Below are 22,225 nucleotides of genomic sequence, written 5' to 3'. Positions count from 1 at the left end.
GCATGCATCCGACATGAGACATCAAAGCTCATCTTCAGAACAGCCTTATGAATTAGTAGTTGTTCTTTTTTCATGGAAGATGCAACTGAGATCCAGCGTGACAGGGCTAATGAGTGGTCAGCTTGCGTTTTTACAGCTGAGTCTTCATGATGACCATCTCATGGCTCCATCAGTGGTTATAGTATTAAATTATCTCTATTCTTGTTTAATACACAGTTATGTCCTGAGCTTTCTCAATGTCCTTTCCTTCCTAGGGCACCCTTGTTCTTGTCACTGTGTTTTGACCAATAGTGTCCGGCCTGCCCCTACAGACACTGCAGGTCTCTGCTCACAGACTGTGGTGAAAAGTATTTAACATAGTTTTACCAACACCCCTGACTTTCCTGTTTCCCCAATAACTAAGGGTCCTCTGGGATGGCTCATCGTGTGCTATGTTTAAGACCACAAGCTAAGCACAAGTTTCTAGAGAAGTTCACTTTTAATTTGGAAAATAACATGAAGTGTCATGAATTCAGATCCCAAGGGTAATGTCTATTTTTACAATTTCTGAGTAAAACAAAATTAGCATTTTTCTTCTTTAAAGATCTTTAAAGAAGATCTCTGCCAATTAGAATAATAGTCATGCTCTGACTCTCTAGAGCATGTTGAGTGAGCTACTGGTCTACCTGTCCACCTACCCACACATCCAAACAGCTATTGCATGGATTTTTCTTGACCACACACTAGGTGCAAAGTGCCAGGGCAGACAGCTTAGTGGAGTGGTGCAGCGGGGGTGACCAGTCCCTCTCCTCCCCTGTTTAGATCTCTCTCCATCTGTCCCATCCAGATATTCTCTACTGATACTCCTTCCACATGCTCTTCTTTTCATCACAGATGCCCCCAAGCCTCCTACTGAGGACACCTACCTAAGGTTTGACGAATATGGGAGCTCAGGGCGACCCCGAAGGTCAGCCGGAAAGTCACAGAAGGGGCTAAACGTGGAGACCCTGGTGGTGGCAGACAGGAAGATGGTGGAAAAGCACGGCAAGGGGAACGTCACCACATACATCCTCACCGTCATGAACATGGTAAGGGGGGCTGTCACGTGTCCTCTGGCCCACAGAGGGCTGGAATTCACAAACTCCCGCATGGGCAGAATGACAGAGGGAGCCTCGTGGTTTCCCTGGGAGGGGACTGAGATTTGAGGAGGCTGCCTTCACGGCACGTGTCTGGTGAAATTGAATCCTACACACCCGTAACTATGCCTGATGGGTTGCCCCAAACAGTTGTGAATTTTTTTTTTTTTTGAGATTTTCTTAGATTTCCATTGTTCCTACAGGTTTCCAGTCTATTTAAAGATGGGACCATTGGAAGTGACATCAACATTGTGGTGGTGAGCCTCATCCTCTTGGAACAAGAACCTGTAAGTGGCAGACTTCACTCCTTTGGGTTGCCTTTATTGAATATCCGCCATGTGCAGATCCACGCACCAGTCATTAGGTACTCAGATTTGGACTTGCGCGAACCCTTTCCTCAAGGAAAGTACAAGCCAATAGGGCTATTTAATCCAAGAGTGAAACTAAAACACCGCAAAACATATATATTATAAATATGCAGATATGCACACAACTGGGACACAAAATATTAAATGTATATATAATATAAATGCAGTATAAAATATAAATATTTTCTTATATAAAATATATAAATATTACAAAGGCTTTACTGTGAGGGTGCCTTTGATCATAGATTTAAGGATTACTTGGCTTTTGAAACTGGCTGTACCACGTGATTGCAGTACATACGGAAGGATATTATGAAAGTAAGTTATCGGAGAATTCCTGTAAACCTGCAGTCTCCCTTGCACCCTCTTCGGCGCAACAGAGGATCGACAAAGGGTCGTGACTGCCCTTGAATTAATTACAGTGAGGTGCAGGACACAGGCGTGGGGACGATCACAAAAGCAAACATATAATAACATGCGAAATTGCACGGTACTCCCTGCTTCCGACTGTTTTGCCATTTAAGCTGTTTTTCCGAAGCAGAGATTACCCATCCCCTGAGGCTTTTCCTCTTCATCTGCGACCCCAATAAAGAATGTGAAAGGCAGGGAGTCAGGGGTGAGACAGACACTGATCTAGCTGCCCAGGTGTGTAGAGCCAGGGAGGTTAATGACTTGTCAAATCCCTCTTGGAAGTTTAGAAAGACAGAAGGGGTGTGAGTTGGCTGGAAGACACTTTAGTCTCAGCCTACCACTTATCCATTGCCCCAGGACGTTGAAGCTAGAGACACCCTAATTCAGGGATAATTAAAGTTCTTTCTCAAACCCCTCAACTTGACCCAAGTCAGTAGTTTTGACTGAGCAGGCATTTTGGTAAGCGATTGCTTTAAGGGTTGTTATCTTACCCTTGAGAACTTTTGTTGCACTGATTAGTTGCTTTAAAAATGATGAGCATTTACCTAGTAGATATTTTTCCTGAATAGATTTCCCCCCCTCCTGTCTTAGCTCAAGTGTTTTTGTCTACCTACCTTTTCTCTTGAAGCACGGTATTTCTGTGTTCGCCTGTATCAATGGAATGACTCAACAGTTCTCATCTCTGTGGCCAAAACAGTGCTCTGATGTGTGTGGGTTTTCCATAGGGAGGATTGTTGATCAACCATCATGCAGACCAGTCTCTGAATAGTTTTTGCCAGTGGCAGTCTGCCCTCGTGGGAAAGAATGGCAAGAGGCATGACCACGCCATCTTACTCACGGGATTTGATATTTGTTCCTGGAAGAATGAACCGTGTGACACTCTAGGTAAGGTATGAACAGATCCTTTCATGCACACCTGTGTTCGGTATGGAAACTTCTGGATAAATGACCATTTATCCTTATTAGAGAGTCCTGATACAATCATCTCTGCTTATACACCCTGAGAGGGATGAGACAGGAGGGAATAGACCTTTATAAGACCACCATCCTATATGTAGCACACTGCCAACTCATTATGCAGCATATCACTATATTTAAATTGTGGAAGACTCTCATGGAATCCTGGAATCCTGGTGAATGTGGTTCTGTTTAACTGAACATGGTGTGGAATAGGAAGCCATTTACTTTAATCCTTTTGCATTTTTTGTTGTTGTTGTTGACCCTGCTGTGATCATTGAGGTCTGATGTATGTCCCTGTTTAACAAGACCCATTGCTGTGACCGCAGAACCAAGTAGCTGAAAAGAAATTGACTGCTTTCCCTGGTACTGACTGTGCCACTAGGGAGCAGCGCCTCCTTTGGGAAATTGCTTGAATATGCAGGGCTCAGTTCTTCCCTGTTTGTGCAAGGCAGGGAGAAAGAGGACTTTTCCATCGAGGCTATATTTTGTAAAATGTTTCATTGCACTTGTGTAGGATTTAACTTTTTTTTAAAAAAAAATTTTGATAAACTAGTGATTATATGGATCAAGATCAGCAAACTTCCTCTATAAAGGGGCCAGATAGTAAATGTGTTAGATTTTGTAGGTTAAGTCTCTGTTTTAAGTACTCAGATCAGCTGTATGAGGACAACAGCAGCCACAGAAAATACATAAGCCAATGAGTGTAGCTGTGTTCTAATAAAACTTTATTGACAAGAGCCAACAATGGAAGCCATAGTTTGCTGACACAGCTAATGATCTACAGCGATGGTAAAATTTGGAGGGAGCTGAGAAAAGTTTACATGATTTGCTCACATCATTTTCTTAAAAGTACTTTCAAATCCCTCATGATATATTAGAGATAAAGGTAGATAGGACTTTACAAAACTTTGGTTGTATTTTCCCGATTAGGTATAATATCCCCATAATGCCCTGTAAATCTGTTTTAGTAGTTCACCTTTAGTCATGGTTTGCAAAAAACCCACGATTTTAGGAATTATTCCATATGGGGGGGTTTTCTTAAATGAATTTTAAAACATTGCCTGAGTTTGGAATGTACAAAGTAATATCTAATAGCCCAACACATGGTTGATGTTCTGAAAACATCTTCTGAGAAGGAGGCAGTTTATCAGTCAACCAAAGGTCAAAGTCTGATGAAAACGAATGCAGTCCCAGGAATCCTACCAACTGTAGGTGACTCTCTTTAAGCCACATGTCCTAATGTAAAGAGTATGAGCTTTGACGTCACACGTGTCTGCGCTTGATTCCCAAATCTGGAGTTTATGGTGGTGTGATCTTGAGCAAGTTGATTCCTCTTTCTGAGCTCAATTTCCTGATCTGTAATCAGACATATTGCACAGTGTTTCATGTTGGGAGCCTTTGTGTAGTGATGATGCTAATAAGGCATATCAATTTTCTGTGCTTGATGCTCTCCTATATATAAAAGGGGAATTATAGTAGGTTTATGACCTCAGAAGGATGTTAGGAGGAACAATCAATGGCAATATCTAAAATCAGCAAAACATAAAACATGAATATTTGTATATTGCTTCTACTACTACTACAGCACCCAGGACACAGGACTATATACCGTAAGTGTTTTTTCTTGCTAAAAATTGAATGCATTAATCCATGAAACTAAAATTGTGTGGAGCATTTGGAGAAGGTGATAAATGATCATGCATGCTCGTGCCCTCTTGGGATTAACATCTGACACTGATCTTTCCGTAGGGTTTGCCCCCATCAGCGGGATGTGCAGTAAGTACCGAAGTTGTACCATCAATGAAGACACGGGGCTGGGCCTTGCTTTCACCATTGCTCATGAGTCCGGGCACAAGTGAGTGGCTCCTTGATTCACCACTTTGCACAGAAACTGGCCAAGAGGTTCTTTGGCACTCCTCTAATGATGGATATTGATCTGGGTGGAATAAACGGGATAACTCATGAGTGCAGCTTAGAACAGGGCCTGACTATAAGAAGAGCTCAGTCAAGGCCAGTTATTATTCATGTTGCTCTTTTTATGCTGCAGCATTATGTTGTGTGCAAAAATGGACCACAGGTCTCTTCATTGATTTTCTGGTCTTTTAGGCATTTATTTTTCTTCATGTTTTGCTTGAGTGAAGATACTTTCAGCTCATTCTTTACATTAAGGAAATAATCATGGAGACCTGCAAACTTCCAGGATGCAATAGCTTGCTGATTTAAATAAGTTTTTGTTGCACATCATGGATATCCTTATAGTGGGTAATATTGTGTGCAGTTATTCTTTTAATTGACGTGATAAATCTTTTTTTGTGTGTGAGAATAGAGTTAGAAACAAAATGAGAAAACTGTGTAGTGAAATGAATTCATTTTACTGGGCGTATAATTTGCTCAGGAGACAATCTCCAGAGAATTATCAGACACTTGAGCAGCCACAGCTGCACTGGAAGAAATATCCTCACACAAGTTTCAAATATACTGCTTCACAGGGTTTCAAAGTGTACTTCTCTTTGGATATACCAATCTAGGAGTATGTGTATATACGAACAGTGTGTGCACATTTTATTTAACATGTAACTTTTATACATCTTCTGAGCATCTGGTTCACTTTTGACATAAAAGCAAACATCAAGCTGGACACAGTGGTGCATGCCTATAATCCAGCAACTTGGGAGGCTGAGGCAGGAGGATCGTAAGTTTGAGATCGGCCTCAGCAATTTAGCAAGCATCATTACCTCTGTCTCAAAAAAAAAAAAAAAATGGCTCGGGATGGGGCTCAGTGGTAAAGCCCCTCTGGGTTCAATTTCTTGTATTTAAAAAAAAAAAAAAGCAAACATCATCCATTCAAAAACTGTAATTCATAGTTTGATATTTTTGGTGCTGATGTATTTTATGAGCTAAGTTTATTATCTTCAGGAAGTCTAAATCATGGCCACTGCTCTTATCCAGTAGTTTCCCAGCATTTTATTTACATATACACATAACCATCTTCCCATCAAGGTATGAATGAGCCAATTTTATTGTGAATGGAGGTGCAGAGATGCCCATTAAGCACAAATCTCTTTTGTATAGAACAGGAAATAAAATATCTGTTCATGTTAAGCATATGTCTGAATTTGTTCCATGAGCATGAAGTCCAGATTAACGGAGCTCCCGTACATAATACTGGCACTGAAAGATGTCATCATTCTTACGTATGAGTTAAAATTACCCAAGACCAAACCCAACATTTTAGATAAAGGGAAACAAAAACATACCCTTCAGGTAGGGTGGGAGAGAGGAATCAGATGTAAAGTACAAGTTCTAGGTGGAATGGCCTTGTAACTTTAGGTTTTATGGGGCAGGCATATAAAGAAAATAATGTGTGTGTTCTTTTTTAAAATGCTACTAAGAAGTTAGAAAATTGAAAATTTTTAAGGACAAAATTTAATTCCTACTCAGTTTTCTTGTGTCCAGGAAATTCCAGAGAGGTACTCATGAAGCACCATTACCTCTTTGAGTAATATCTTCAATCTTTCCCCATCCCTTCTCCGTTTGGGGGAAATCGTAGGTTTCAGGCTTTCAAAAATATTGTTAGAAGGATTGTTTCCCACACAAATCTCCTTGGCTTCCTGGTTAGGTACAAAGAATTAGGCAAAACTTTAAGATGGCAAAACACTTTTCCCTGCATCTATGTTGAGATTAATGAAGACCTATTTGTGCACGGTCGTCTCTATAATACCTAGGGAATTCACTGATAGAATCACGGTACCCAGCCACCCTGCCATTTCTTGATTGAGAAATTGGACAGAATGTTGGGAAAATGGCCAGATTATGGACACATGGGTCACAACAAAGCCATCTGTGGTTTTACCATGTCTATTTGGTATAAACTGCCTTCAAAGGATAGCTATAAAAATTAAATTATATCACAATAACATCTTTATTTGCACACACAGGAATTACACCTGCCTTATAAAAAGGCAGGTTTTACTTCTTTAAATGATGAGATTAAGAACCTCCTCACTTATAACAACATTCACATTTATATCCCTCTGTCCTCTGCTTTCCTAAAAAAAAAAAAATAGTCACAAAAGGCTTTTTTGTACACTGAATGTTTTCTTTATAGATAATTAAAGCAGTTAGGGAACTATTTAATATATGCCGTTATATAAGCTCTGTCTGTATTGTGGGGGGATATGCAGGGTATGTGCACTAATAACACATTTATTCTACCAGTTAGAGAACTAGAAATCATTTAGTGCCAATGTACATAATTTCTAGGGAGTAGACCTCCTAAAGTCATTTTTACTAATTGGTAGAACCTTTTGCAATCAGATGGAACAAATTAAAAATTTTCTTCTATATTTAAAGGAAGTCCTTTATATACTTTCAATAGATGGTTTCAACCATTAATTTTTAAAGATGTTCATCATTATAAAGGAATTGTATTCAGAGTTTCTGATTTCAGCTAATAAGTTGATCATCATGGGGGAGAAGTTTTTAGATCACACTAGCCTTACGTATGAACTGTTCTTAAATAACTTGTAATCAATGATCTTCTCTCTGCACCTACCTCCTACTCACTTCTGAATTTCCATGCCATAGTTGCACGATTGGAGGCAAGAAAAACATTTCGCAATTTTAAATTCTAGAAGTTGACTGCCCCATCACTTTAGCTTAGGAATCCTGACCAAGATTTTCTAACTCTTAAAGCATGTAGCAGATCCACCATTATTTGATCTTTGTGGCCTAGAAATAATATCTTACAGCACTTAGCATTCTTTAAAGTCCTCTGGGTGAATTTTGTAGCACTCTGTCGTATCTCATTTTTGTCTTTCTGTGTCTTACGATTTCAATGCCCGTTTCTCACCGGGGTCCCTGAATTCTCAGTGCGTCTCTCGGCTCTCTCTGGTTGTGATTTGGAAAGGGGACCCGCAGCTGGGTGGTCTTCTGCATTCCCTTTCAGCTTTGGCATGATTCACGATGGTGAGGGGAACCCCTGCAAGAAGGCGGAAGGCAACATCATGTCTCCCACGCTGACCGGGAACAACGGGGTGTTTTCATGGTCTTCGTGCAGCCGACAGTATCTCAAGAAATTCCTTAGGTAAGAGGCTAATGCAGGAGGGCGCTCCAGGGCTGGAGTGGTGGCAGGAAAGAGTGTCAACAGGTGTGAAAACAAACCCCAGTAGAAGTGTCTTTTGCCCTCCATGAGCAGAAAGACCAGCAATTCCATTGATGGTGTCTTGGCCTCACACTGGGCTAAATACTCGCCACACACTGCCATGTGCACTCCCCTTAGCGGTCCTACTACTGTGTCCCCCATAGAGTAGAGGAAGTGAGTCTTCAGTTAATGGCATTGCTGAAGTGCTACACTCGGTGCCCTGCAGGTGGAGGACTCACACCAGGCCTACTCTGACTTCAGGATCTGCACTCAGAACCCCATCTCTCTCTCCTCTCTGACTTCCAGAGGCTGCTGGACATACTGCCTTTTCACTGTCATTATTTTAATCGGATCAGTTTGTCTTGGAGTTATAAAAAGTGCCCCAAATGATATATTTTTTTAAATGAATAGAACATTTTCTTGATTGACTTTTATTTGAAATGGCATGGGCTGGCTATATGTCCAAAAGACATCCAAAGGAGTTAGCACTGTGTAGAATCCTTTTGATAACTCGGAACTCCCAGACTGCTTGAGCAAAAGCAGGAGTTTTTTGATTCACATTAAACAATGAATGCTAAGTTCAATTATATGTAGGTAGGTGAACCTTTTTTAATCTGTGTTGACCCACATGAGCTCTTAGGTTCTGATCCTGTTTCTTTTTGACCAGATGTTAGTGAAGTTTCTTTGGGAACAGACATTTTTTGATTCTCGTTGACCCATACAAATGTATATTATTTGCAAATGTTCACAGAATTAGCATAGGCAAGGCAAAGTAAATTCAAGGCCATCTAAACAAATGAGGACCCTAGGACAGAAAAAAAAATTAATAAATGTTCTGCTCACAATAAGCTTTGCCACATAGATTTTCTTATTCGTTTTCATTTTATTATTTGGGGCCTGAAATGATCTATTCCAACTCATCTGAGAATGGAATCAAGAGATATTATAATTCATAATTGACTTGATGTAGATGGAATTTTCATCACTAATACGTTACTGTTAAATGGTTTGTGTTAGTAATAATAGCAACAGCTTCTAACTTTTCTTACAGTGCTGTTAAGCCATTATGTTTCCTTGTTTGATTTGTGTATTAACTCTCACGGGCGTCATTGTCATTAACAGGGGGCCTGAGAGTTCTACAGCTTGGTCTTGCACGCATGGTCCATAGGACCCCTTTCTGTCTGATTCCAAAATTGCATTTACCCACCCATGTGAGTTAACCTCTCTGTGATACCACCGTTTAATTACTTAAGTGGACATAATCTGCTTTCTAAGAACACACACATCAAGACTGATTTTTGTCCCTAACTTCCCAATTCAACAAACCTCAGACATTTTTTTTTCCTTCATGTCTAACATGCCCTCCTCCTGGTTTTCCCAGTAACCTTAGTTATTTATTTGTGTTTGCAAAGCTTATTTGAGGTAAAGAGCATCTTTGACCTCTGCCTCACCATCTATAAAAAGCACGACATGATTTAAAGCTCTACAAAGTCAGGTACTGTCTCTGTCTGGTTTGTTTTGTATACCTTTAGGGCTTGGTCTAATGCTTGCCAGGGAGAGGGCACTCAATATAAATGTGTTCAGCATTGCTGAACAAGATCGTCGGGTTGAGTTCTACATGTTTACCTTTCCCATCCAGTCCCAAGCCACATCAGTTGGACGGCTAGAACTTCTAGCACCCATCACACCCCTGATGGCTGTGCACATTCCTTTCCCAGGACAGGACCCACCCTTTGCAATAGTTGTGCACTTTCATGTTAAACATACCCATTTCTTTAGCCTTGTTAGATTTTTCTTTGCATGACTGCATTCAGAGGGGTACTGTTTTAAGCGGAAAGATCACAGATCGACAGAGTAATTAAAAGCCATGTGTTATCATTACAGCACACCTCAGGCTGGATGTCTAGTGGATGAGCCCAAACAAACAGGACAGTATAAATATCCGGACAAACTACCAGGACAGATTTATGATGCCGACACACAGTGCAAGTGGCAATTTGGAGCAAAAGCCAAGTTATGCAGCCTTGGTTTTGTGAAGGTATGTTGCTTGTGATTTCAAACTTACATTAAGATTCTGCAGTGCATCAATGTACCTACCCAAAGGATAAACATTTGGCTTGCTGAGGCCAAAGGTTAGAGTCTGGGTTATCTCTCAAATGTCAGTTGTTTGGCATGATAATTAAGTGGCAATTTTACTGTCAACGATTTATCCAGACTTATCCCCCATAGACCAGGCCTGGTTTCAATACCACTTGACTGTATCCTTGGAAGCAAATTCCTCCTCCTTGGATGAATAATGTATCCCTAGCTGTAAATATGGGAACAATAGCTTTTGCCGGCTGCTAATCATTGCTTTTGTTCTCTTCCTGTTCATATTTCCTTTAATATAGTACACTTAAAATCATCACCACCCCACATACTTTTTATAGTACAAGGAAACTGTTATTGGCAGTCAAATGTTTTGGGTATGTAAAAATGCACAGTGTATCTTGAGTAGGCTTAGTGAGATTATTAAGTATTTTTAAAAAAATTGTGAGAATAATTAATGGGAAAATGCAGAAGCCCAGGATGTAGAAATGAGAGCAACCTCATTTCAGTTGGTCAAGAATTGCATTGAGAGAGTTACGGTACATGAATAAAGAGTAGGATTGCTTTTAGGTTGGTTTGTTTTCAGTGTCCAGTGAAAAACATTGAAGTCCTAGGTACTTAGATACAGGGAACTATGAAGGTTTATAGCTTCTCTTTCTCCTTCTATTATTCCTCTCCTTTCTCCTCCTCTTCCTCTTTGCCTAATTTCTCCCCTCCCACCACCACCAATACTAGTGTCCTCACCGTCGTAACAACATCATAATTACCAATAGCACCCTCACCATTTCTGTTCACCACCACCATCATTCACCATTACCATGATGATTATTCACCATCACCACCACTATCATTGCCACCACTGTTCACCATTCATCACCATCTTCACTACCACCACTACCATCCCACCTGTCACCTACGCCACCTTCCACCCTCCCTCACTACCAGCATCTCTATTAACACTACTACCCACTTTTATTTTCAGCAGTTTCTAAGTGAACCTCTGTTCCATACAAGGGGCATTTGCTTAGAGATTTATCTCACTTGACTTCAATCTTCCCCCAAAATCTTTGAAGTAAAAATTATGACTGCTTTTCACCTGGAGCTGAGAGAAGATATTTAATTTGCTCAAAACCACAAAACTTGTATATGGTGAAACCTTAACAAAACAAACCATCCACGTTGACATTGTTTCCTTCTCTCAACTGGCGAGCACCAAGTTTTCCTAAACTAACATTCAGTCATTAACAACTACCTTCACGATGTCTGTATTTTTTCCACATTTTTATTGGTGCATTGAAGTTGTACATAATGGTGGGATTGGTTTGTTTCTGTATTTTTATTCACTTAAATCAACTTACTTTCAAAATAGAAGTTGAACCCTAAAAAAAAAATCTATCAAATCATGGATTTGATATGGGGCTATATGTTTTAATGCAATTTGAGTATATAACTGTTAAAGTTTATCTGGTTCCTCGTGTGTGTGTGTGTATGTGTGTGTGTGTGTCTGTCTGTATGTCTGTCTGTCTCCATGTGTCCCCATGTCCTCCACACCACATAGACTTGACTTCAGCAAATGCTGGTATATCATGTAAAGTTGCTAGATTTACAGCTGTTGCTATTTGCCTTTTGAGACTTTTGTTGAAAAAGTTTGTCTCTTTGCCTGTCACTTCATTCAAGAGGATTCATTGTTTTTCTCAATCATCCATCAGATTTGTATTACGCATTTCCTATGTAGCAAGGGCAGAATTGGTTGTGAGTATTTGTTTAGAAATACAAAAAAAAAGTTCCTAAAATTACTCTCATTCTTTCAGGATCATGCATGCAGCAAGCGCTTGTGGGGTGTCTGCTCTGGGCCAGGCAGTGTGCAGGGCTTAAGCAACCATTCTTAAATAATAGATTGTTTTCTGAAAACCACCCCCACCCCCATACTTTTAAAAGACAGTATGTCAGTCTGAGGGTCTTCCCTGGGAAGCAGAACAAGGGGAAATGGAATTTCCAAACTAGAAGATGGACTAAAATGATGAGAGGCACAGAGACGAGGATGTCTGGGGCAGGGGGTGGGGGTTAGTGAGACTTACTTAAGAGATAAGGTGGTATTGAGGGAAAATGAGGCAGGCAGGCCTGGCTGGTGGATCCTGAGTGTGGGTTCCTCCCCCACAGCCTCGCTTTCTATATCATTCCTAATCCTAATTACAACCTGAGTCACGGCCACACACTCTGAGGTTCCCAAATGGGCCCCGCTGGGCTCTAACCAGAAGGGGTTTCTAGAGCAATTGGACCTGTCTGTCCTGCTGCAGCCGGACAGCAGGAGATCACGTATATCCAAGGGCCTGCATTAGCCCATCATTACTTTCTACCCCTTCAGTCTGCCACCTTTTTCCTTTAATCCATGACTCAGAGAAAGGCAGGTCTGCGTAGTCCTTAGAAGCACCAAAACAAACACCAGAGCCGGTTCTCAGCGTGTCTTCTCCAACCTGCAGATAGTTTGTCAGCATCACCTGGAACTTGTTAGAAATGCAAATGCTTAAGTCCCATCCCAGACCAGAGGAATAAGAAACTTGAGGTGTTGTCAAACTTCTCTATTTTAGAAAAGATTCTGGTTGATTCTGATGCAAGTTCAATGTTGAGAACCAGAGGTAGATGACCTTCAATGTTAAACACACACACACACACACACACACACTCTGACAATTTCAAACTAAATAGACCTGGGTTTAGGGTTTTAATCTACCACTTGCTAGAATCATCACTTGGGCAAGTGACTCTGCTTCCCTCAGCCTTAGAGTATACATGCACAAGGAGAAGGTAATATTTATTAGTTCTTCCCTGGAAAACCTGTGGGGATTAACCTCTTGAAGCATTTGTATCACTGGGTAGGAATGAGGTGGCTTCCTCTTGCTGTCTTCCCTCTGTCTTCAGCATTGTCATTACCATTACACTTGACTCTGCTTTCACAGCAGCTGCCTTGTAAAAGGGTCTGAAGACAGCTTTTTTTATTACTTGTTCCCACTTCCCCTCTTCTTTCAGCCTCAAATTTTCTGGGTATCCGGCACATAACACTTGATTTTTGTTCCCATCCAAAGTGTTTGTATTAGTCAGTATTTCTTTGCTATAACAAAATTCCTGAGGCAGTCTATTTGAAGAATGAGAAGTTGCTGTAGCTATAGTTTTGGAGGTTCATGGGTATGGTACTGGCATTAGCTCAGCTCTGATGAGGACCCTGTTTTCTGCATCCCATCATTGGTGGATGGAAAACTCAGGACATGTGTGGAGGCAAGCAATTAACATTGCTAAATAGCAAGCCAGATAGGCTGGATGGGGTCCGGTTCAGGATTGTATAAGAATCCTCTCTCCAAAACTAACCAGAATTCCATGAGAAGTACCTTTATCTCTTTTAAGGGCACACTCACAACTGACCCGATGACTTCCTACCCAGTCCCACTTCTTAGTTCCAACATCTCCACACCAAAGACCAAACTCCCAACTCATGGACCCTTGGGGGACAAACCACACCTAAGCCATAGCAGTGTTGATGAAAATGAGTTGTTAATCTGGCTAATAGTCCATGTTAGTTGGGCAGACCTACAGGAGGGTTACTTCTGTATTCTCTGAGGAGGACATCCACTTGGTTATTACACCCTCAGAAATGTTTCCTGGCTCAGAGAGTGATCGATGCTGTGAGTCAGAGGTCCATGCATGGCAGGGGAGTCCAATCAGTACTTCCATGCCGGTACTGCCGCGAGTTAGAAATGGGAAGCTGACCAGCTGCTCCATCTTTTGGTTGATGCTGTGGGTGGGCAGGCAGCACTATTACTGTCATATAGCAAGGTCTGTCGTGTTTGCTTATAGGCCCACTGAGAGAATTTGAAGCTAAAAGGAAATTGTGGGGAAGCTATTTTAATTCTAGTAAACGTTTTGGGACCATTGTCTCAGAAGGCATTCTCTTTGAAGGATAGTGGGATGTGTATGTGTTTCTTCTTCTAAGAATGTGACACTGGGATGAAAGAATGGAGGATAAATAGAAACTTCCTAGTATCTCATCACGCCCCCTTTGTAATATACCAAATTTATTACCTCATGCTTCAGTGTCTGCTGACTTCCCCCACATACTTATGTCCCGACAATATTGATGTCCTTGTAAGGGTTCCAAGTATTTCCTCTCTCCTGTGTCCAAGGCCTTGTCTGTGTGTTTCCCCATCCTAGAACACTGCATGGCCACCGGAGGGACGAACACCTCATCGTTTTGTGTTGTTGTTGAAGATTCAGCTCAAGAGTTACCTCCTTTATCCCCCACGGAGACTGGAACATTCCTTTCTCTGGGCTTTCTCTCCATCCTCTGTGTTAGCCTTACCACCTTGTCACCATCTGTGTCCTTGCCCGGTGGGTGTGGGTGCCTAGCATGGCGGACAGGATCGCAGGTGCTCAGTGTGCATTTCTGGATTAGCAATGAGGACTGGAGCCCACATCTTTTGGGCACAATTCCTGTTTCCTTGGAGTGGAAGAGGATGCTGTCTTTTCCCATCCTTCCTCAAGGAAGCAGGCTTGACTTGTCTGAGCAAGAAGGTGTGTGAGTCTGCACACCAGAGGAGCTTCTCAGCATCCTGTGTTTGTGCTCTTGCCTCCAGGAAGCATGCTTCTCTTCCAAAATCCTCTAGGGGGTCTGCCTTGGATGGAGATTTGTGTCTGTCTGCAAATGGGGAGGGCTAGTTAGTTTAACACAGCATTAGGAGACCCATTTGGCCACAGGTCTCAGCCACTTTCTCCAATTCATCTTCAGCTGTATATAATAAGATGATTATTTTAATCTTCGTTTGCCTGACTCCAGTGTCTTATTTATCTACTGGTAGAATAGATAGGGGCATTATTTATTGTTGATTTTCAATCCAACAGTAAGGAAATTGAAGTTAATTATCTAGCCACGATCAGGCAGAAAGTGCCAGTGGACAAAAAGACAAAAAGCCCAGGTTTTATAGTCAAAATTGTGATGAAATTGAATTTATTTTGAATGGATTTTTAGTAAATGGAGGACAGCTATTTCTTTGTATAAGAATAGCTATATGTATTCAGGTTTTTTTTTTTGTACAACAATGCTGCAAACACATTATATGCATTAGGTGTATATAAACACATTATATACATAGGTGTGTGTGTGTGTGTGTGTGTGATATGTGTATATGCACATATCACACACACACACACATTACTACTTTCATTCATCTGTACCTTTGGAATATGCACTGTTATCCACACTTTTCCTGTTAAGATATACATGTTTTGCTTATGTTTACAAAACCAGCAAATGGCAGAACTAGATTGGGTCTTGGCAGCTCATGCTTTTGACCACATCTAATGCCTCTCCCTTATCTATCTGGAGAATATAGAATGGTACCAGTGCCCATCCCCTTAGGAAAAAATAAGGAAAGGGTACCAAAACACTTCAATGGCCCATCACAAAAGAAGGTCAACAGAAAACATTCTACAGTCTACGAACACATAAAATGGTGCTCAATCTTAGTTATCAGAAGGACACAGAATAAGTCACAGTGAAAGCCAACTGCACACCCACTGGCAATACCAAATGTCATCAAGCACACGAAACAACTGGAACTCTTTCTGTTGCTGATGAGTGTGGAAAATGGTGCAATTACTTTGAGAAAAGGTGTGACAGTGTATTTTTAACATGGAAAATTAATTATAGCTTTATATTCTGATCCAGCAAATCCACTCCAAAGTATTTACCTTACAGAAATAAAAGACTATGATCACAAAACACTGGGAGCAATTGGAATATCCTTCAAAAGGTGAATGGATGAACAAATTCTGGTGTATTTGTACAATGAAACTCTAGTCATCATTCAAAAAACAAACTATTGATTTACACAAAAACATGAATGAGTTTTTTAAAAATTAAGCAAAATACTATAAAAGAATCCATTTGGAAAATTCTATTTATATGGCATTTAAGAAAAAAAACATCACTAATCTATGGTGTCAGAAATCAGAACACTGGTTTCCTCTTGGAAATTTTGGAGGTGATGTGAATGTTCTGTCCTGATTATGGCGTTGTCTACAGTGGCATATGTATTTTGTCAAGACTCCTAGAACCATTTGTTAAAATGGGTGCATATTATTATAGTAAATTATAGTTCCGTAAACTGGATTTTTAAAAATGATACCAGTGACAATTTTTGTTGATTGTTACTTTTTAATTGTGAACTGCTACTTTTAATTATTGCTTAGCTTAAAAGTTTGAGCAAATGAGTTTAAACATAAGTGAGTTTAAATCCAGGGCAACCAGAGACTTACCTGCTAAAGGCAACTGAGGTATTTGCTTAACTTCTCTTGAGCCTCTGCTTTCCCATGAGCACATCAAAGGCAAGGATTGTGACCTTCCTCACAGGGTCAGGATGAGGATGCAGAGAAACAATTCAGGGAAAACTCTGTTCAGCAGCATAGTTTGTCAGGTTCTCTTACGTTTTTAGAATTGACGATTGTCCTTAAGTATTCCAGAGTTGTCATGACTAGTGAAGGTGACTTGTATTTATAAAGTCAACAATTTTCATTCGTATGCTGATTTACTTAACAATATTTATTAAAGTCTGCCTTGTCCCAGACATTATTCTTGGGATGTGTCAGAGGAAAAAGCAAAGTTCCTTATCCACATAGCAATGAATTGTAATGGGAAGGAAAATGGTGCACAGAAGACACTGCAAATAAGTAAATGGTGTAGTAAGTAAAGTCAGAAGTGCTGAGTAAGTTAGGAGTGGGATAAGAGAAATTGGGAGGCTGATTGCGTGGTGACTGGTTAAGGTTTTCATTGTGTAGTGATACGAGGTGAAACTTGGGCCAAGACTAGATGGAGGTAAGAAAGTGTTAGGTATTCAGATAGTAGGTAAAGTAGAACAGGCAGTGAAAAGGCCTAAGTTTGGAGGTGTTTGCAGAACAATGCATAGCCAGTGTGGATAGAGCAAAATGGTAAAGCCGATGATATGTGGCTTGGCAGAGGATAATAAGGTCTTTGGATTTTTCTAAGTGAAGTTGGAGACATTGCATAGTTTTGAGCTGAGAAATGCCATGAGCTGACCTGATGTGGAAGGATTTCTAGCTCAGTGCTGATCTCTAGAACTTTCTGTAGTGGTAGGAATGTTCAACATCCAATATGGTAGCCACTCACCACATCTGCCTCGTAGGAACTTGAAATGTGACTAGTGTCACTGACTGAGGAAGTGCATCTTTTATTCATTTAAAGTGATCTGAATTCGGTTTTAATGAGCCACTTGTAGCTATGGGCTACAGTACTGGACAGCACTGTGCTGAGAATGAACTAGGATGGATGGGGAAAGACAGAACTCGAGGCCCATGAAAGGGTGTGGTGGTGAGCCTCTTCAAGGTGGCTTGGGACAGGGAGCAATATAAGTGGAGATAATTGTTCAGATTCTAGAAATGGTGTGAAGGTACAGCCCATGTGACTTCAAGATCTAGCGGCAGATTTTCTGATAGAATGTGAGAGAAAGAGAAGAGTTAGAGATGATGGCAGGATTTGGGGCCTGAATCTCTGGAAGGCTGGAGCTGCCAAGATGCGGGATGGAAAAGACCGAACATGGAACAGGTGTCCGGGGCTGGCGAGGAATTCAGCTCTGGATGCGTGAAGTTTGAGGTGTTTTATAAAACTTGATTTTCAGAAGCTATTCACATTTTCAGCATGTCGGGGTTTATGTGAAGGGATGTACGTCCTGGAATTTAACCAGAGAACGTGTGATCAGTGAGGGACAGAGGATGGAGAGCCCGAGACTCTTTCCTTAAAAATGTGGTCTCCTTCAGCAAAATCGTATCCAGGCAGCATGAGACCTTGGGGTCTCTGTGGTCATTTCCTTTTCCCTGAAATTATGACTTAAGTCCAGGTAATTATAGATAAGGAAAAGTTAGTTGAACAGTCTGGAAAAAGGGAAAAGGGAGGAACACACAACAAAAGCGCAAGCTCGCCTCTCTGTTTACTTTGAAAGGGAGCTTTCTCGGGGGCATTCACGGTCGCCAGAGCATACAGTTGGCAGTAATTACATTTGACTTCTGCTCTTCACCGCAGGAGAAATAGCATGTTCATGCAGCCTGTATGAGTTCACTCCAGAGCCTTTGTGTGTGTGTGTGTGTTTGGTTGGTTTTGCTTTATCTCTTGGGTTCTCCGGCTGCCCCTTCTCTCAGCCTCATGGCTTGGCATTGCCTGTGGCAGCTAGGACGGGCATTGCCTGTGCCACATGAGCTGTGGGTATAGGTTACGGCTTTCCTCTGGCTGCAAGAAAGAAGATGACTTGATTCTGAAAGCCCTTCTCAGGGTGGCTTTAATTGTCTCAATGGCTGGGTCCTCTCGCTCCTCCAGTTTGACTGCTCTCTTTTCCACATTATGTGGATCCCTGGACCCCAGGGTCACTTGATATGGAGACACACGGAGGTGGTCAACCTGATGGTAACTGTGTTGGGGGCTGCCTCCTGCTTTCTAATGTCAGCGGCAGTTCAGAGAAAGATGTACGTATTTTGTCTTAGGAGCTCTTCTGGGATTTGCAAATGTTATGTGAGCCCCTGTCTGAGGCTGCTGCCGGGGGCTGTGTTTCTAAACAGTGACGTGGATTTTCTTCCATTCTCTTTTGAAGGAAAGATTTTTATGATTTACAAGGTCAAGATCACCACATATACTTCTGGTGTCTCTGTTTTCTTTTCCCAGTCCTAGAGAAAGCTTGTGTGTGTGTGTGTGTGTGTGTGTGTGTGTGTGTGTGTGTGTGTGTGTGTGAAACATTACCAAGCATGTTCTGGCCATATTTTCTAGTCGTGAAATCTATATTAATTTGAATGCTTAGGGGAATTGGGTGTTTGGTGGATTGAATTTTCACCATCACAACAAGAAACCACAAAAGCCATCTCGTACTCTCCTGGTGGTGAATCCCCCCACCCCAATGGGTGAGTTCCCATTTCGACCTTTGTGAACAGAATGTGGCAAAATGCAATCACTTTGATGTTCTGGGATGTTTTGTGACATTCCATTGGTGGCCTAGTTCTGAGTAGCGACTTGGACAGGTAGAACTGGAAGTGTCCTGGTCCTGGTTCAGTCCCTTGACTCTGTAGGTTGGGAACTGAGGCCTAGAACACTCGAGAGCTTTCAACATCCATTCCCAGCAAGCCCAGGTCTGGAGCGATGGTGGAGACCCTGGATTCTGGAATATGAGACCAGTTCTAGTGCCAAGTGCCACCGCTTTGAGAGTGTCCGTAGCTTGCTCAGCCTCTTCAGCTGCATGAATTTAGAGGAGGCAGACTTTCGCCACTACAATGGTGGTGCTCCTGTTAATTTCCAGTTGGTGTCATAAGCTTAGTGTGACATCCAGCAACAGAAATTCGTTATGTTGTTATTCTGGAGGCAGACACTGGAAAAGGCTAACAGCAGGGGTGGGCGCGGGGATGTGTTTGTTCCCTGTGATCTTATCTGGGAGAACCCATTTTCTTGGCTTTTCCAGCTTCTAAAAGCCACCTTGACTCCCGGCCTCTTCCTCCACCTTCAGAGCCAGCCTCCTCCTCCTCTTGCACCCCCCCAAGCTCTCATTTCTCCATCTCCACTTTCCCATTTAAAGACCTGCAACTACATTGGGCCTACGTGGATAATTAAAGAGTCTGTTCATCTCAAGGTCGTTTGACGAGCAGCCTCAGTTCCACTTGCAGCTCTCATTCTCCTTTGTCATGTAAACTCACATAGCCACAGGTTCTAGCGTTTGCCATGTGAGCCCTTTTCTGCCCACCACAGTCTAGCAGGATAACTGAAATGGTTTCATAGGTCTAGTGTGAGAATGAAATGAGCTAGATAATTAAGCTTTGTGATCAAAGATAAAGAAAGGAATGACGATGATGATAATGGATAACACTGTGGGCCAGGCAGGCTAGCCATTTTGCATGCATCATATGGTTTATCTCTGAGGACAGCTCCGTGGAGTCAAGTGCTAATTTTATCACTTTTTTATGGGGAAAACAGAGGAAACTATAGCTTTCAGGAATTCTTAAACCCATCCCTAGAGCACACATCCTGGAATTCCAGAAGAAGGATTTGAATCAGAATTGCTTTATTCCCATTTTGATCTATTCTGCTGCACTGTTTATTATTGTCATTAGAACCCAGATGTCTTTGGTCTAATCCAAGGGTTCTCTAAATAAACTGCCACTGCCTCCCAGTTGCTAAACACATGACCACATTGTGGTTAAAACAAACGGCTTCTGCAGTTGCTAGAGTATTTGGCCTTTACCAACTCCACCTGCCTCTCCTTTCTGAATAATTTGTCTGATTTCAGCCACCACCTCAAAATATAATATTGTGTACAAAAGCTTTGAATATTTTCATTTTTTTTCTTGCATTACCACCCTTACCAGTCCCTTCTTGCCTTTCAGGACATTTGCAAATCACTTTGGTGCCACCGAGTGGGCCACAGGTGTGAGACCAAGTTCATGCCTGCAGCGGAAGGGACCATGTGTGGCTTGAGTATGGTAAACTGCATACTTGTTAGTTTTGGGCTCTGGAAACTTGATGAGGCATAGACCCAGACTCTTTGAGTGGTGACCTAAGAATGGAGTGCTTTGGCTGCATATACTTTCTGCCTTCTCTTTAAAATGATGAGCATTATTCAGCAGTGATTACCAATCTGAATGCTAATATAACCGTCAGTTCAATTGTTGAAGCAGATTTTTTTTTGCCTTTGTTTTTCTTCTTTTAGATGGAGTCTCGAGTTGAAATCTATTTGAATGAGCTAGTAGGTTTCATTACACTCCACTTGCCTTTTAAGCTTGATGCCGTGGGTAAGAGTCTCAGGGAGCACATGTTCCCATAAGTAGCAAAGAAATGACTGCCTCTCCAGACCAAGGCCTCTGCCATTCAGTTCACCTCACAGGAGCTGCCTTGGACCTTCTGACATGCTTCAGAGGTGCCCATCACTTAGAGTTACATTGCTATTGAAGGGTAAGAGGCATCTCCATTCACAAGTGCCAAAAAGCCTTTTTGCTTGTGAGCAATAGTCCCTTCTGTTATGGAAGATTATAGCAGACCTTTATGTTTTAAAGGAAACATTCTCAGGTATTAGTCTCTCTTTTTCTTCCCCTTCCCCAACAGAGTCTGTAGGGAAAGTTCACTTGGATAAGTGTTAGTCAGCTTTTCGTCACTGTGACAAAAATACCTGGGGACATCCACTTAGAGAAGGAAAGATTTATTTTGACTCATGGTTTCAGTGGCTTCTGTCCATGGTTGGTAGGCTGCTGGCTCCATTGTTTTGGGCCTGAGATGAGGCAGATGAACATGATGGCGGAAGGGTGGAAAGAGGAAAGCTGCTCAGCTCATGGCAGTGGGAAGGAAAGATGGAAGGCGGCAGTAACAATAAATACTTCCAGAGTCCACCCCAGTAACTCACTTCCTTCAACCAGGTCCCCACTTCCTATGGCATCCATCACCTTCCAGTAGTCCAACTCTGGATGGACAGTAGTACCTTGGGGACCAAGCCTTCAATACATAAGTCTCTTAGGGGACACTTCATTATTTAAACCATAAGAAGGTACCAGTAAGTGGTCCGGATTTGGAGAGTTCACTTGAAAAACCGAACATGTGCTACAAATGATAACATGTCAGCGGCTTACAGGTCTTTGTTTTTGACTCTTTTAAGTCAACACAAGCCTGTGCAGACAAATTGGCCATTTAAAGTGAATTCAATTTCTGTGTGATCTTTTCAGTACTAGATATTGGGGAGAGGAGACTCTGAGGATATAGAAGTGAATAAAACTCAGCTATAACCTTTCAAGAATTCACAGTCCAGCAGAGAAAGCTATGCAGAGGCAGTAATTCCAACTCCCTTTAATGTATATCTTCTATAAGCACCAGTGGCTACCGAAGCCTGGATGAATGAAATTGAACCTTGCTCAGGATTAGGTATGCTTTGGGGATTTACTGCTGTGAGTGGGTTCTCCTGGGCCTACACTGGAGTGGAGTATGTTCAGTTGGAGAAGAGAAAGAAGAGAATTTTGAGGGAAAGGCCAAAAGTAAGGCAGAGCATAGACACAGCATATGAAAATAAGTGGGTGGTCAGCAAATGTATTTTTTTATATTTATTAAGGCATTTATTCAACAT

General features: G+C 41.6%; 1 protein-coding gene across 3 annotated transcripts in view; it reads left to right on the top strand.

Annotated features, from left to right (window-relative positions):
* The window catches only part of Adamts18 (ADAM metallopeptidase with thrombospondin type 1 motif 18), a 133,334-nt gene that overhangs the window by 55,129 nt on the left and 55,980 nt on the right, over positions 1 to 22,225 (top strand). For all 3 annotated transcript variants that reach the window (XM_021721749.3, XM_040279536.2, XM_021721748.3), the window contains 7 exons: positions 874 to 1,067; positions 1,319 to 1,402; positions 2,620 to 2,779; positions 4,604 to 4,709; positions 7,803 to 7,940; positions 9,882 to 10,035; positions 20,505 to 20,600. In XM_021721749.3, coding sequence (XP_021577424.1) covers positions 874 to 1,067; positions 1,319 to 1,402; positions 2,620 to 2,779; positions 4,604 to 4,709; positions 7,803 to 7,940; positions 9,882 to 10,035; positions 20,505 to 20,600 — 932 coding nt within the window. The remainder of the gene's footprint in view (positions 1 to 873; positions 1,068 to 1,318; positions 1,403 to 2,619; positions 2,780 to 4,603; positions 4,710 to 7,802; positions 7,941 to 9,881; positions 10,036 to 20,504; positions 20,601 to 22,225) is intronic.

This window comes from Ictidomys tridecemlineatus, chromosome 15, assembly GCF_052094955.1.
Source record: "Ictidomys tridecemlineatus isolate mIctTri1 chromosome 15, mIctTri1.hap1, whole genome shotgun sequence".
NCBI lineage: Eukaryota > Metazoa > Chordata > Mammalia > Rodentia > Sciuridae > Ictidomys > Ictidomys tridecemlineatus.
Note: the sequence above shows the minus strand (reverse complement) of the source record. Positions and strands in the feature narration are given on the sequence as shown.